The 17,260-nt window shown below is 36.0% G+C and overlaps 1 protein-coding gene across 1 annotated transcript in view; it reads right to left on the reverse strand.

Moving 5' to 3' along the window:
* LOC104069394 (TBC1 domain family member 22A-like) overlaps positions 1–14,894 on the reverse strand; it is a gene marked incomplete at both ends in the record, with an annotated part of 32,784 nt that extends 17,890 nt beyond the window's left edge. Inside the window, 3 exons of the mRNA XM_009585381.1 lie at positions 11,179–11,358; positions 12,165–12,505; positions 14,838–14,894. Of these exons, the coding sequence (XP_009583676.1) occupies positions 11,179–11,358; positions 12,165–12,505; positions 14,838–14,894 (578 nt within the window). The remainder of the gene's footprint in view (positions 1–11,178; positions 11,359–12,164; positions 12,506–14,837) is intronic.
* Between the last annotated feature and the right edge of the window lie 2,366 nt (positions 14,895–17,260).

Raw genomic sequence — 17,260 nt, forward strand, 5'->3', positions numbered from 1 at the left:
TTATATATATTTTTATAAGTATCTTCCAGTTCTGGACTTTCTTCTAAATATAAAAGCAAGATTCAAAATTCGGAAGTACACTTTCATAGAAAACACTTCGCATATTTAAGCTTTCTTCCATGTACTTCTCAAACTCAAACCACTACAATGGTTCTACCTTTAATTTACACCAGCCTCTGTTCCAGCTTGAGCTGGCAAACGTAACTATCTTAATAGGCATTAGGCTTTCATATTGAAAAAGCAGTGCACATAGTAAAAAATTTTAAATGCAAGACTTGATTGCAAGAAAATGTAAGTATTTATTTAAAGGAATTCTTCAGTTACATCTTGCAATCAGGAAAATTAATAACAATTCTGTTTTTCTTCTAGGCACTTTCTAAACCTGAACTATTAAATGATAATTTCAAAAGATGCTTCTTTAGAGCTATGTTTGAAGCTAACACACTTTATTGCAAAACAATTTCCAGGTATACAACATAAAAAAAAAATCAGATTATAATCTGTTTGTATGTGTGAAGAATGCTATCCTGCAAAGGAGACATATTTAACAGACTGTACTGATGTTTCAGAAAGTATTTGCAAGATCAGGGAATCTTACGAAAATTTCACACTATAATTTAGGTTCTGGTTCTTTTCACCATCAAAAGAAGCTGAAATCAGAGGGACAAAGCATCAACCCATTTTCTGGAGATGACAATTAATTCCTACAATAAGGCAAAACGTTTGCAGAAAGATTAATATGACAATTTCTCTATGGATGCAGAAATTCAAGTCACTGCAAATGAAGCAACTAACTGTGAATTAAGTTTCTATTTTACAGTAGAAGAGATGGTGGCAAGAAAACATACAGGATGAATTATACTTTCTTGAGACTTCGTAAACCGACTTCCAAGAAGGATGTGCCACTCATTACAACATGTAAATTGCTTATCTTCATGTTCAAAAGCTTCAGGGCCCCTACAAAGTTCAAAGTTCTCAATAGCCTTATTGGCGACATTCCTAGTAAGTTCCTCCCCTGCTGTGCCATCTGCACAATGATGCGGGAAGCGGGTGAGGCTGCTCCCTCGGAGAGTCTATGACTACAACAGGGAACACTGAACTTCTCACCCAAGTCCCTTTTACTATGATAATGCAGATTGCATATAGTGTCTGTGTAAGTTCAGCTTTCATGACGCTATCAGGAGAGAAAGGGAGACAGCACACTGAAGAAAAATAAATTAAAAAAAAAAAAGGAAACAGAAAAGCTGCAAGAATATTTCATCATATAGTACCGTTCTTTCTCCCAGCTTATCCAGAATAAAATATCCCTCTGAATCGTGCTGTTCACCACATGGCTGAGGCTTAAAGACGATTTTTGAACAGCTAATCACAAATCTATACAATAAGGGGTGTATGATCTCCTAAAAACTCTGCTAAAACTTTATCCAACATGAAAAAAACTTTGAATTAATGAATTTTGCAATTTGTAGTAGAATGCTGTCTAATTCTCGATGTTTTTTTTTCAATGATCAATTAGTGGTAACTACCAAGGTAATTTTGTGTGCACACAGGAATTTGGATGATGATCTTGGGTGGGTTGTTTTTTTTTTTTTTTTTAAAACAGTAATCCCTTAGCATCAGCTGAAGTTACGGTCCCACTGTAATGCTCTACATCCAAACCCATTTGGAAACAGAATTAGTTCAGAACTCCACATCTTGCTGAAAGGAACCTACTGCCATGAGTATAACATGGGAGTTTTAAAGACTGTATTAAGAGCACATATCTTTTTGAGTGGTGTTCAGATCAATTTTAACCTAGAATGCTCTCTGTGGACTTCAGCACAAAAAGAACCAGTTTACTCTCCGTGCTATGCTGCTGCAATTGATATTAATAAAAATCAGGTAAGAGCTCCTTGATTTATAGGCAACTATTTCTTGAAAGAAATCCAGAACCTCAGAACTAGGGCTATTCTGAGTAGTCCACAATGTCCCATATCCGTTCATTAATCAAGACATACTTGAATACTAAAGCTCCTGACCAAAAAAAAAAAGGCAAAGATTTAGGGTACAGGCTCCTTCTTCAGAACTGATAAAAAGAGAAGATTATTTGGTTTGTTAATAGGATCTGCAGCTGTTCAGTCTTTTTTTTGCACTAAAAACTTAGTTCAGTGATAGGTAGTGTTTGGAACAGGAATCTCTGCTTAAGTCAAAATTAACAAACCCTTGCTAAAAAAAGACAATGCAAATCTACATTTTTTTCTATTTGAAGGTATTGATACCAACTACAGTTCTTCTGTAAGGCCTTTGACACAGTCCCCCACAACATTCTTGCCACTAAATTGGAGGGATTTGGGTTTGATGGATGGACTGTTAGATGGATAAGGAATTCGCTGGATGGCCGCTTCCAGAGAATTACAGTCAATGGCTCAATTCTGAGTGGAAACCAGTAACGAGTGGTGTCCCTCAGGGGTCCATACTGGGACCAATACTATTTAATATCTTCATCAATGGCATAGACCAGTGGGATTGAGTGCACCCTCAGCAAGTCTGCAGATGACACCAAGCTGAGTGGTGCAGTTGATTCACAAGAGGGAAGGGATGCCATCCAGAGAGACCATGATAGGCTTGAGGAGTGGACCCATGTGAACCTCATGAGGTTCAACAAGGCCAAGTGCAAGGACCTGCACCTGGGTGGGGGCAACCCCCGGGTATCAGTACAGGCTGGGGGATGAAGGGATTGAGAGCAGCCCTGCCGAGAAGGACTTGGGGTACTGGTAGATGAAAAGCCGGACACGAGCCGACAATGTGTGCTCACAGCCCAGAAGGCCAAGCGTATCCTGGGCTGCATCAAAAGAAGTGTGGCCAGCAGGTTGAGGGAGGTGATTCTGCCCCTCTACTCCGCTCTGGTGAGACACCACCTGGAGTACTGCATCCACCTCTGGGTTCCTCAGCACAAGACAGACATGGACATGCTAGAGTGAGTCTAGAGGAGGGCTGCAAAGATGATCAGAGGGATGGAACACCTCTCCTATGAGGAAAGGCTGAGAGAGTTGGTGTTCAACCTGCAGAAGAGAAGGCTCCGGGGAGACCTTATTGCGGCGTTTCAGTACTTCAAGGGGGCTTATAAGGAAGACTGAGAGACACGTTTTACCAAAGCCTGTAGCAACAGGACAAGGGGCAACAGTTTTAAACTGAAAGAGGGTAGCCTTAGACTGGACATAAGGAAGAAATTTTTTTACGATGTGGGTGGTGAAAACCTGGAACAGGTCTCCCAGAGAAGTTGTGGATGCCCCATCTCTGGAAACATTCAAGGTCAACCTGATCTATTGACAGATGTCAACTAGGTGATCTCTGAAAGTCCCTTTTGACCCAAACCATTCTATGATTCTATGATACTAATTGTTGACCATTCACTTCCAGAAAATATTTCTTGGTTGAGTAGTTTTCATCAAGTAAGTACAATCAAAACATAAATATTTAATATGTCCCAAAGAACACCGGAAATGTATAACGACATCATGTAATTCAGTAGCGATCTCTCTTGGGACCAGATGATACTTACAATTCAAACTGCATTAATCTGTATGATGCCAGACAACTGGTATCTGATACTGTATGTTCATCAAACAATGCTAAACATAAAAACTAATATTATAGAGTCTGCATTAAATTGCAGTCAAGTTGGACACTGAAAAATGTATTTTTGCTTTTCTATTACCATATATTCTCATGTCTGGCTGAACAAAAAATAAATTTACATTATCTTTGGTCCTACTGTGAGAGCAAAAGAAAGTATAACTGTAAAGCCTTTCACTACAATCAGGAACTATTTAAACGTCAGGACATCTAAAATTTTACAACTATATGTGCAAGAGACACAAATGAGACTGATGCATATACTTATTGAAGTTTTCAGATCAATCAAATGGAAAAAGATACGACTAGCACAGTTCTAAACGTTATAAGGCAGATGTATATGGCTTCTATATCTGTACCAATGTATTCTAAAGTGAAAATGATCAAGTTATTTGCTTTTTCCTAGTTAGACTAGAATATTACATGGAGTAACAAAGATGAACCAATGTTCATTTTAAAGGAACATGGACTTTTTTAATATGATTGAAGTGTTTGCTCTATATTTTTCTCTAGCCATGGGTGTAAAATTGAAACTGTGTACTAAAAAAGCATAAGATATAAATGAGTCAAATTAAACTACAAGTGTCATAATACAAAGGGGGTTTATTCTGGTTTGCTTGCGTAGATAATCTTGAAGGTACAGTTGAAGGAAGGGAAGGAGCTACAATTACTGTCATATTTATTAAGTACCTTCAATATGACTCTGTGCCATAACCAGTCTCTGATCATGGAATTCTTCCAACTTCCCATAATTCATTTTTAAGAAAAGTTTGCTAGCTATATACCCAGCATCAACAGTATAGCAAATAACTACAACTTTGTTGTAACTTTTGCAACCTAAGTTTTCTTTCTAAATTTCATTTAGAAAATAAAATTAATTTCACTTCTGAAAAACCACCCTAGAATTCTATTATAATGCATAGAGGCAACCAGCTATTGTTATGAGATAATATGAGATTACACGCTTTGTAATTCCTGTAATTTCTATAATAACACTTCCCACTTTTTTTTCATTGAAAAAAAACGTAAGTTTAGCAAAAAAAAATTTTTCTCTAATATATATGCTAACAACATTATCTGCCTTTCAGGAGTTACAGTCCCAAATTACTAAATTAATTATTTTAACTGGTATCTTGAATACTAAGAAATAGGGGCATAAAAGGCAAACTGAAAAAAAAAACCCAACCACAAAACACTGAAAACCTGAGATCAAAGGAGGTACTGAAAACAGAGAGGAAAAATTGGAAGAAAAGAAAAAGTTTACTAAAAAAAAAAAATTTAAAGACTGGTCCAATACATAGTAAACTAGTTAAAAATGTCAACACTCACTATGTAATGCATTGACGAATATGTCAATCAAGTATCTTTACAAAGGAAGATAAATACATCCTCTGGAGACAAACTACACAAAATCCTCTCAAAATTATTTCAAGAACCTATTATCACCTAGTTACAATGAAAAATAATAAATTAATATCTTTAAATTGAAATATCCTACTAAAGCAGTAATCAGAATAAATGCTCATTACCTGAAACCACAAGTTATAAGACCAAGCCATAGAAAATAGGAAGACAAAATATTAATCCTGCAAAAACCAATTAATATAAGGAATCATTTATGGATATTTAGCACTGATTTCTTTCAGAAGATTTTTAATTTAAAAAAAAAAGATGTTCCAAAGCCTATTGGTAGAGTACTGAGCTTTTTTCATCAGTCTTGTTTATTAGCTGAAAAGGCAAGCATGTTTTGCAGATAACAAGCTAACTAGAACAAAACAGGAATCAGAGACACCTTTCAGTGATAATAGTTTGAAAAGACAGATATGACTAATGGCATGTCACATGAAGCAGTGGTAGGACACATGTTGTTCACTTTATAGTATATATCAACGAACTGGAAGAAAAATAAGCACTAACATGATGAACTACAGATATTCAAAACTGCAGGGGGCAATAAAATTCTAGATGACATGGATGGACTAGGAGCATAGAGATAAATCACTATGCAGTTCCGTTCAGATAAATTAATGAGGCTGGGAACAAAATTAATCAAGTTCATTTCAATTAATGCATTTTGTAAAGTTATTGAAACTTTTCAATAACATCAGTCTGACAAACAGTTTTAAAGGACATAACAGATTGCTGTTACAGACTACTGTATTTATGAACCATAAATAAAAGCAAATTACTGTATTTAATCAGGTTTAATACACATCTAGAATGTATAAACAACTGTAAGCACAAATAGGAAAATCCTACTTTTCAAGTTGCTGCAACAATACAGATGATCACTGTGGTGGGAAAAAAAAGACACATCTAGTAAGTTTTCTTTCTAAATTTCATTTCTAGAGAACCAACCTAGAATTCTTTTATTATAGTACACAGAGGCAACCAGCTATTGTTATGAGATAATCTGAGATTACACCATTTGTAATTCCTGTAAAATTATGGAATTAATTTTTGCCATCAGATTAATCAAAGGTTCAGCTGTTCTTTATATGTTCTGTAAGACTTAACAACATTATCTACTACTTCTATAGCAAAGGACTGACTAAGAGACTCAGCAACTTGTGGTGCTCTCTGCAAAGGTTTTCTCTTTAGAGATTTTTTTTAGAATGAGTACGAGAAATACATGAGTTTTAAAAAAGTGCAAAGAAACAGAGCTTTTGAAGGTGAATATAGGATACAGAAATATGAGTAAACTAAGATAGGAATGCTTTACCATTTTCATGGGTGCTTTCACAGGGCCTTCTATTATTTTTACCACGGTAGTATGCCAAAACTTCAATATGTTATTTTGTTCAACTTGGAATACATTGTGATTACGTAGAAAGAAAAGTCACCTTGACACACAGAACAACTTTACATCTTCAGAAATTAGTGATTTCGACTTCGAAAAATTTGATATACATGTGCTATGTTGCATAACAGTAGCATTACAATGTTATGAAGCTTTATTAAATGAAGAGAACACAGTACACCAAGCTGACTGTTGGTTATTGTCTGATTTACTTAAACATATTTCTGACATCCAATTACATACTCGTTAGCTATATGTGTGTAAAAAAAGCTGAAAATTAGTTGATTTGAAGATAAAGAGGCAGTTAAGGAAGCACTTTAATAAGCTAGTCTTTAAATTGATATTACAAAACCCATCATACATCTGCTATGCTGAAGTTACAAGTATGAGATAACTTGTTTGTTGTTATAAGTCAGTCTGATTTAATCAACATAGTTTGCTTACATTGTGTTTGCACAGGAAACAGGTCCCTAAAATACTGTACAAGACTACTTAAAAACAGAAGTCTAACAAATTTAATAGAATTAAACTTAAATTGGAAACCGGATAGACATAGCAGTACTGTCCCTCTTAAATAGTAAACAGTGATCTGTTGAAAGAGAAACTTCTCAGAGACACTCTCCCTACACTTCTTTGTTAAAATCCCGTCCCCTCCCCTCCTCTTGAAGCAACTAATTGTCTGCAAAAGATGCTGCAAGCACAGAGCCCATCTTCATTCAGTAACCCAAGGTCCATTACAAGGAAAGACAAGGTCTGAAATGAAGTAAATCTACATCAAATTGATTCCAAGGCAAGCACAAGCATAAGTTGATTGCACAAAACAACTAGCATAAATTGTTCTCTCTGAATAACCTGGCATGCAGTACCAGGAATGGGAGGCTATAGAGACACATAGGCCCTACAGTATACTCTGCAGTTGTCTGCTAAACACAGCTGTACTGCTACCTCCGCTCCTATCCTCCTTCCTGAATTTGCACCCAGTATACCTCAATATGATCTAATTGACGAGAATCAGTCCTCAAGTCCCTCTCCAGCCAAATCTGCTTCTTACAACAGGCTCCTTCTACCAGCCCACATTTCTTGCCGTAACATGGTTCAGCTTGTTTAGCAGCTTTCATTTTGTAATTTTAACTCTATGATATCATCTCCCCACTCTTTGCATTATATTACTACTTGAAGGTATATTGTCAGGGCTCTTGAATACCTCTCTCCTGCCGCACAAATCATATACCTATAAGTAACATTTCTATAGGAACTGGGGCTTTTTTCATATAGCTAACTACTCTTGACATGTAATTCACATTATACTTTCCCCGTTAGAGGTAGTAACAGCATAGCAATAGTCAAATAAAAAGTCCCAAATGGAAATAAGGCATATTATTGGCATCTGTTTATCATGCAAACAACAAAAATGCCTGCAGGACAGAGAAGTAAAGTGTGTTAGGAGGGCTTAAGGGAAGACTCAGGATAACTACAAGGGTAACTATAAATTACAAGAGTGAGTTTATTAGTTTAGCTCTACAGAACATTAGAACAAGAGTTAAGGGCACTTTTGAGCCATAGAAATAGGCTCTTTATTCATAAATAGAAGTTAAGTAATCTAAAAGAATTAATTCTTTTATATTCTGAGAATTCTGGGTTTGTTTTTTTTCCTTCCTTTCCCTAGTTTGTGTTCTCAGATTGTGCCTTGCTCTAATAACTATTTGTGTATGTAAGCATCTGCTGGATAAAACTGTACACAGGAACTTTGAGAATGGTTCTGTCATTATATATTTATGTAATATTTACCAGTGGATTCATATCCCAATTGCAGACTATACCCGGTATATATTATTATATTATTTTGCTCAGTGTATAATTTGGTGGGGTTGGTAGAATCTACATATTTCCACAACTTCACAATACCCAACCTATCGACCAAACCCAACTCCAAAATCTATTAGTGGACTTCAATTGCTAAAATAATCACCACTTCCAAATTTATATGCATAATCCATCTTTTTGAGAGTTTTCTTGTGAAAGAACACACTATTTCACAACCTCTAGTTAACATACAAGACTAACATTGCATTTTACATTGTCTTCATAGGATAATCATTACTCAAGTGTGACTGAAAGGATTTCAAGGTCATTTGTATTCCTGTGTGTTCTTAGTCTATGTTGATTTCTCACATTATCATAAGAGAAAAGCCTTGAGTTGACAATGTGCATGACATTGTTTCAGTTCCACAGGTTAACTTATTTTTAATATTGCTTTGAAAGGACTCGTCACATCATCTCTTTCAACAATATGCAAAACTATATCAAGAAAACAAAGTCAACAGAAATACTTTACTTCTGCTACTACTACTTCCAAGCAACACCAACACTACTACATGCAGAAATGAACAGAAATACTTGCTAAAATGTCTCCAAGACTACTATCCAGTAATTCAATTCATCATGACAAACAAAACCTAACTATCTGTGGATCTAACACAAAACAAAAGACTCACACATACCACAACATCACACACACAAACACACACAAAGAGAATGAGCCAGCTGCAACAGAATAGCTACCTGTCCCTTCATTATTCACTACAAATCTGAGGTTGGAGCCTGTTACCTAGTTCTACCTTAGTCCATTTTCAGTATTACTCTGAAGACAAAAAAAAAAAAAACACACACAGAGAAAAAAAAACAACCCACAAAACCCACCACACCACACCACACATACACCACCACACACAACCCACAACAGTCTCCCAGGCTATTACTGTCAAGATTCCTTTTTAAATAATCTTCATTGTAACACGGAGCTAAACCAAACAACTTCCAAAAATGCATGCACACATGCACACATCAGATTCTGACGAACTGTACGTATGGTCATACACATACACACACTTTCCCTAATATATACATATAATGTAGTCTGAGCACTACCATCACATATGATCTACTACTAATAGCTTCATAATCATCAAGAGTTTGTGTGTCGCCAAAGAGTTCACTTCTTTTACTACGAAAAATCATGAATTATTTATAGATTTATTAGGAAACGCTACTGAATATATCCCAGATACAAAATTCAAATTATTTCTATCAAAAAAACCAAAACCGGACTTAAAATTCTAATTCACAGAACTTCAAATTCTGTACTCATTAGTTTGTACAGCAAGAGAAAGAACAAGCTTCCTACATACAGATACAGAAAAGGCATTATTTAGTGATATCTACAAGAAAGAATATTGAGACCTTATTAAAATAAGAGCAACATACTCAAGTTTTGTATTCCTATGTATATTTCTGTGTATATTTAGAATATATATATATTTATATATTCTGTGTATATTTAGAAAGTTCAACAGGGAAAAAAACAAACCCAGTTTGTTTAAATAACATTGACTAAACTCTCACTACAGTCAGGGTGACTGCACTCCTAATAAGAGTGAAAATTTAATTTCACTCCCTTCCAAAATATTTTACTTTAATCCCTAAGTTTGATTTACTGGGAAAGTATTCCTATCTAATTAGACAGCAAAAGTAAAATGGATAGGTTTAAACTAAACTTCGTCCTCCTCTGACTTTGTAACCTTATGTAACAAAGATTTCTACCGTTACAACATTCTTATGAGTTTTCATGTCAAGTCACAATCACACAGCTCATAACATCTGCTAGACAAAGGGAGAAAAAGTGGTATTTGATTATCATTTTCAAGATTATATAACATATGTACTTTGTTTTAACACCCCAGAGTTTATTCACAGTTGCATTTTATAAGAATGTCCTGTAACTCACTGAAGTGTTAAGTCTTATCTAGTTAGTATTGTTTCCATAGTTCTCCTTTGCTAGCATCAATCTCACAAGATGACACAGCACAGAAAGAAGAAAAAAAAAAAAAAAGGCAGCAAGCCACAATTTAGACCATATTATACTGAAGAAGTCGCATGACAATTACAGGACAGGAAAGCATCAATTCAAGAACTACAAACATGCAGTTTCTACTTCCTTCCGTAAGAGTTTCCTGCAGATATCTTCCAGAATAGTGTAACTCAAAGTTGATTTTGTTTATTAATTATTTTGACATAACCTCCTACTTCTAAGTGACCAGCCAACTTCTCCAAATGCAGTGTACTATTTCTACTTGCTCCATATTTTCACTTGGGATACAAAGCCATTTGATTCTGTGATACCCTCTCAGCACTTGTATTTACTATTCAGCAGTTAAAATCCAGTGCACAAAGGCAACAGTCAAGTTATCTGACAATACATTTGTTTTCACATTAACATGTTGTCAGCATTCACAGATGAGACGCAGAACTACTGTATCAGTCTGTAAACATGAAGAATGCTCACTGAGTAGACAAGCAGTAATACTTCCACGCCTCATCGTTTTTCACATTCATATTTCTAAGTGTGAGAATCATTCTTATATTGCATGCTGTTCCATTATGAGGCATTAACACTAAACACAGCTAATTATACTTTATTTCTTCTCCAGAGATTAGTCCAGTAGGAAGAAATAATGTGAGAAAGATAAGAACAAGAAGCCATTTAACACCCTACATATTAGTAGGATGTATGCAAATTGCATATTACAAGCATGAATACTACAAGCATTCAATTATATTCTGCCTGTCTTTTGCAAGATCAATTCTAAATGTTGAAAGGATTAGATCCTAATCAAATCATCAGGCAGAACGGTACATCAAACAAGAAACTGTATAGTTAAAGAATAATTTAGATGTAATTCATAGCTCCTATAAGAAATACTCACCAAGATCTGTATTGGGGCCAGCAAGTAGCTGCTTAAATTTGTCTAATCGGGATGCTTCTCTTTCAGTTAATGCAGGAGTAACTGAGGTATTATAGTCTGCCACTCCACTCACCAAGGGAGGTGTGGAAGTTTGTGGAAGGGACTGTGATCTCTGAATGGAAGAATTTTCACTAGCATTATCTGAAGGGAAAAAGAAGCATAACAGTTAGCCTCAACTAGTGAGAAGGCTACTAATAACTTGAATTTAATTTGTAAATTTAAAATAGAATTATGTTTTGGAGAAATGTAAGCCCAAGTACAGCACAAGTTTAGACTTCAGATGACTTGGACTTAGCAGGAGAAGCATTCCTTTTCCAAGCAGTATTCCACAATTAAAACATGTCAATTAGAGATCATACTAACAGCAAGGCTAATTGATTTCTAAAATCTCTGTGCTACTGAAAGTTCTTTCTATCTCCCTCACCATTCTAAAATAAAATTAAAAAAAAAAAAACCAAGAACTGGGAAATCATTGCAATTGGTTACTTTAAAGTTTATATGTAAAACACAGACCAGATCACGTGAGGATGGACTTCCCAGTCCACATGCATGGTTTTCTCCAGTTTTTCAATATACTTCATACAGCAGCATTTTAATAACAATTTTTCACAGTAGTAGGAATACTATTAATTGCATACATCTTGGTGCAGTTAACCATTAAAATACATTCAATAGTACAACTTCCTTGCAAAACTGATGTATTAAGGCTGAAAACAAAAAAGTTTAATTATTCTTCCCTCATCCATGTATTTCTCACACACATGCTTTACTGCTTATTCATGCTTTACTCAGTGTATGGCGTGCAGCATCTCCCTCAAATAAATCAATATTGATTAATATTTTCCCGTGGTATTAAGAAAAGTTTGGGAAGGGGTTAATGTCTTAAAGGGCAAATATTATAGCCCTCCTCATTTAATTTTCAACATCTTTTTCTTTTTTTAACATACCTGATGAACTCGATGTATGACCTTCACTGACTGATTTAACAAGCCTGTTATCACCACATGTAATTGAAGTTAGCTCTGCAGATTCTACTTGTTTTTCTTCCTGTAGATGTTCTTCCTGAAATTTATGCTGTTCCTGTAACTTGCTGTGATTCTGAATTACTTTGTGAGCCGTTTCCATGACTACTTCTGTATTTAAGTTTTCAGCAGCTATTGCTAATAGTTCATCATCATCATCCCCAAGATCCCAAGCATCACTTGTGTTACTTTCAAATTCTTGGAAGGTGCTGACTTTCTTTAGTTTCACTGGAGTTGTAGGTGCCTTTGAACCTGGTTTTATCAAGCTGTTCAAAAAACAAATAAAGAATATTTAGAGAAGCAGTAATGGAGTAAGCAAAACACTATGGATAGGGCCAAAAAACAAAAGTCCATGCTTGACATTATATAGGTAGCAAATATTTATCTCCCTCCACCCATGTTACTGCTACACCCACCCATGATAACATACAGCTGAATATGTCTGAGAACAAGAGCAGGTAAAAACTGACTCTTCATGGTTTTGAACAGAAGCTGAACAAATCTTTCCTTCCCCTGTCTTAAAAAAAAAAAAAAAACCCCAAACAAAAAAAAAAACCCAGACACCACCACCCCCACCCCACCTCCAAAAAAAAAAGACCAACCCTCAAGCCAAGTAAAATGACTACTACTAGAATAGTTTGTAACATAGACAAGACACATAGCACTTCTCTTGCTTCATGAGCTTCTGTAGAGATTTCAGGCCTTTCAATGCAATTGCTGCATAACAACACAGGAGCAGTAATCAAGTAATCAAGTCATCAGGTCTACTCCTAAGCCATCATGAGCAATCACGTAATACTGTCATAAACAAATCAAGTCTCACCTTAAGACTCATTAGATCTATCATTCCTCCCCATTCAGGCACTCCAGCACAAATTTGCTTCAGAACTTTTCTCTTCTCATAGGCTAACTCATAGGATATTTCCTCTAGTTATTAGTCTAAGTGTACCCTGACCAGCTCCTAACCTTTTGTCCCTCTGTCAATACGCCGCGTAAGAGAGATGAACCAACTATCCCTCCCCAGCTTGGCACTTGTTCTCACTTACAGTAATGCAGAGCAATCACATCTCCCTTCAGATTTCAGCTAAATAAGGCTTTAAGTTGAAAAAGTTTCCCAGTCTGCTCTCAAAAAAAAAAGTTACTGCCATTAACTTAATTGCCCTTTCTCACCATCCCTGTCTTTCCACCTGTGCTAGTTTAACTTTCTTCTGTTAAGACAAAGCAGCCAGAACTGGAAATCAGAAAAAGTTCTCTCACAGTCTTCACACAATGTAGTAATGTTTCTGTTATGCATTACCGGGAATATCTTTCTTAACAGGTGCTACAACACTAACACTTTCGCCCAACTTGTCATCATTGTCTAAAACAGCAAGGTCTTTCTCCTCTTCTGTCATCAGAAGCAATAAGCTTCTAGTTTTTGTTACTGGGTATCTCTTTATAACTCCACATTTTGAATGAATTCATTCTATTCCTTTTTCTTCAGTCCTCAACGTCACACATTTCATAGAATCATAGAATAGTTTGGGTTGGAAGGGACCTTTAAAGGCCATCTAGTCCAACCGCCCTGCAGTGAGACACTTCAACTGCCTTCAACTCTGTATCATCTGAAAATTAACTAGCACATGTTTATTTCTCATGCCATTTCAAACCAGCCCTTGAAAAAATCCACTAGAAGTATGACCTCCTTCCAAGCCAATACTTTTCCTTCTAACATTATTTTTTGTCCCTACCGCTTTGGGCCGTTCATTTCATTGGTCATACGATTTTCCCAAAATTCTCACATACACCAATGTTTTAACAGCAATGCTGGTTTCAAAGCAGCTGTGAAATCTACCAACAAACCAGAAACAACTTTGTCTTTGACAAAGCTTAAACAAACTGTCTTTCAAAAAAAAAAAAAAGACAATAAAGCAAAACATAAAAAACAGAAGCTGGCAGAATGCAGCATTTTGCTGAACACCTCAGCCATAAGGAGAGGAAAATCATTCACTTGCATTAGTTGTGGGTTATCAGCCCGAAATTTATTTGGTTACTAATGATGTTTAACATAACGTTGCCACTTTCATGTTCATTGTGTTCTGCTATCCAATAACCATGATCTAAGGCAATTAACTCTTAAATCACTGTAAATTCTACTCTACCTACTGTCATCTCACTTACAAGCAAAATGGCCACCTTTGCCTCAAAATGATCTACACCACAACCTGACTCTTTTCTCTTACAGATAGACAAATAAAGGCAATCCATCAACAGAAAGATGCATGCAGGAAAGCCGCTTACACCTGAATTGTAAACTTCATCTGCTAAATTAAGATCAGTATTTACCATATAATTTCCAATTTATAAGGCACTGCAAACAGATAATAAAAGTTGGCAATCTACATTAGTTAAGGACTGAACAGCTGATTTGTTGCTCCCGATATGGTAAGCACCAGGAAGTCACAAAAGAGAAGTTAGAACAGAGAACTCAAGATTATGATAAAAACTGAAAAAGGAAGATTAACAATAAGCTTTGTAGCCAACAGGGGAAAAAAAAAGAGGAGAGAACGCAGAGGAGTTCCAAATTACCTAGAATACTTAAAAATTAGGTTAACTTACGTTCCATGCAATAATGGATCAAAAGGTGGATGCTGAGCTCCATACACATGTTGAATACTAAAGGAAAAGAGAGAGAGTTATCACAAAAATAATAAAACATCTGGGGGTTTTCTGTGCATTAAATAAATAGTCAATAATAAACAGAACTGAAATGTTCCAACAGTTTTCCATTTCAAAAAATTCCACATACCACTAAATATAATGAAGCTGAAATCTAAATGTATACTAAAAATCATAGATTTGCCAAACAGGAGCTCTTTTTGAGGCCCAGGCTAACTTAGGCTGACTTATTTTTCTGACCAGGAATTAAAACAAGAAAAAAGTTAACTCCACAATAAGCATCTACGTGGCTTTTAACTTCTTTCTCTTTTCTGATTTATCATTTCTTCATTTATCTCTTGCAAAAAAATAAAAATTCGCAAAGAAACACCTGCAAAGATTGAATCTTCTATGTACCCTTGTCACCCAAAATCTAGCCAGTCAATTCTTAACCGCTACTAAAGTACAAGGCTGATTAAATTTAAAGAAAAATACAAAAGATGGTATGTTAGAGAATAAAAGGCAAGGGAGTATTAAGAACAAATGCTTTGAAATAAATAAGCTTCCAAAAACAGATTTATTCACTACAGTCTCTAACATTATAAAACAGCATGTTACTGTGTGAATAATAAAACTCTCTACAAACTAAAAGTTCATTTCCTCCCAGTTTTCAGCTATAAAATTATTTGTATAAGTAGAAAAACTCCACAGAAAACACATCAAGATTTACATGTGGCTTCATAATGGAAATTATTACTACAAAACTCTCTGATTGCAAGAGAGGCAAATCATATGCAACATCAACATCTACCTAAACGTGTACCAAAAACCATATAAAAGGAGACAAACATGCCCTCCTGACAAATCAAAGCCAATCTCCAGACCATAAATATAAATAAGTCCGACCTTAGTAAGCCTAAGATAGAACCAAGACAAAAAGACCGCAGTCATAACAAATTTTGAGAGGCTTAGAGTTACACTACAGGGGCAGTATTAACAGTAGTGAAATTATCCCTAGAGACCACTGAGGGCAGTAGTTTATAAACTCTATCAATTTTTATGTGATTCCATGCAAATCAAAAAGTCAGTCCACCACCAGTTTTTCTATATGACTGTATGCCATATGCTCCACGGTCAAGACCGTGCTCTCCTGCTCTATGCTCACGTGAGGGTCAGGTGTCACTTTCCATTTTGGCATACAGACAGAATCTGCCTTTTCCTTCCAACACTCTATGAATGACCATGATGGGAATCCACCCAAATATAAACAACAACAATCCTCCCCACATCATAAAAAAAAACCCCACCAAAAACAAAGCACATTCTCCACAGTGTCCTCGTTTTTCCACATGCCTGCAGTTGCCTGCAAATTAACTAACCGCAACTATTCATAGACCCTGTGTAATCGAGGAGGGTCAAAAGTGTTTTACCCCCAAAGGACTCAGCAAAGTTACAAAATAAGATGTTCAGAAAGACAAGAAGAGTTGGACTGAAAGAGTTAGTTTATAACTAGAGAAACAAAACCACTACCAGTTAGTGCTTATGGGTAACTGAGAATGGAAGAAGTTAAACGATGAGCAGGATTATTTTGCTGCACTTAGCCAAATGGTATGAAGTATAGAGTTACTGTTCTCTGAGAACCAAGAACATGCATCATTCTTACAAAAAGAATGTAGGAAACAGAATTACTCTACTGTGAGAACAGTTTAGGCATGGGAGCAGAGAATGTTATTTCTAAATAATCATCTGAACACACGTTCCCAGCCTGATGTAATGGTCAAAAGAGTTCATGTGACTTTGGGGATGTATTCCCCGGAAAATTTTGAATGGGAAAATGTGTTTGTAGCTCTTAGCAATGATACAACCACTGGGTCTGCTGTTCCCACTTCAGGAAGAAAGTTGAGAAATTGATGATATTTTGAAATATCAAGCAGAAACTAAAATATGGCTATATGCCTATAAAGTCTATAAAGTGCAGTTTCCTGCATAATATTTCAAAATGTCATAACATATACCAAGTAACAAAACTTCATAATTTGTATCATTACTAAATAGGTGCTTCCATACAAAATTTTCCACGGAAAACATCCCCAAAATCACGTTAACTCTTTTGACCATGACATCAGGCTGGGAGCACACACTCAGATAGTTATTTAACAACTTTTCTGATAGAAGTTATAACTAACACTCGCCAAGACCACCAGCCATCTTCCGTCAGGTAACTGGAGGCGTCCGACTCTTAAACACTCCGGGCACCGAGCTAACAAGAGAGAACGGAGGGAGGGACGGAGAGGCCCTATGCCAACCTCCCAGCTACGAGCAGTGGCCGACCGGACGCGCTCCCTGCAGAGGGCACAGGACCGACGAGGATCCACTGACCTCAG

The sequence above is a fragment of the Fulmarus glacialis genome, unplaced genomic scaffold (genome assembly GCF_000690835.1).
Source record: "Fulmarus glacialis isolate BGI_N327 unplaced genomic scaffold, ASM69083v1 scaffold3059, whole genome shotgun sequence".
In the NCBI taxonomy this organism is placed as follows: domain Eukaryota; kingdom Metazoa; phylum Chordata; class Aves; order Procellariiformes; family Procellariidae; genus Fulmarus; species Fulmarus glacialis.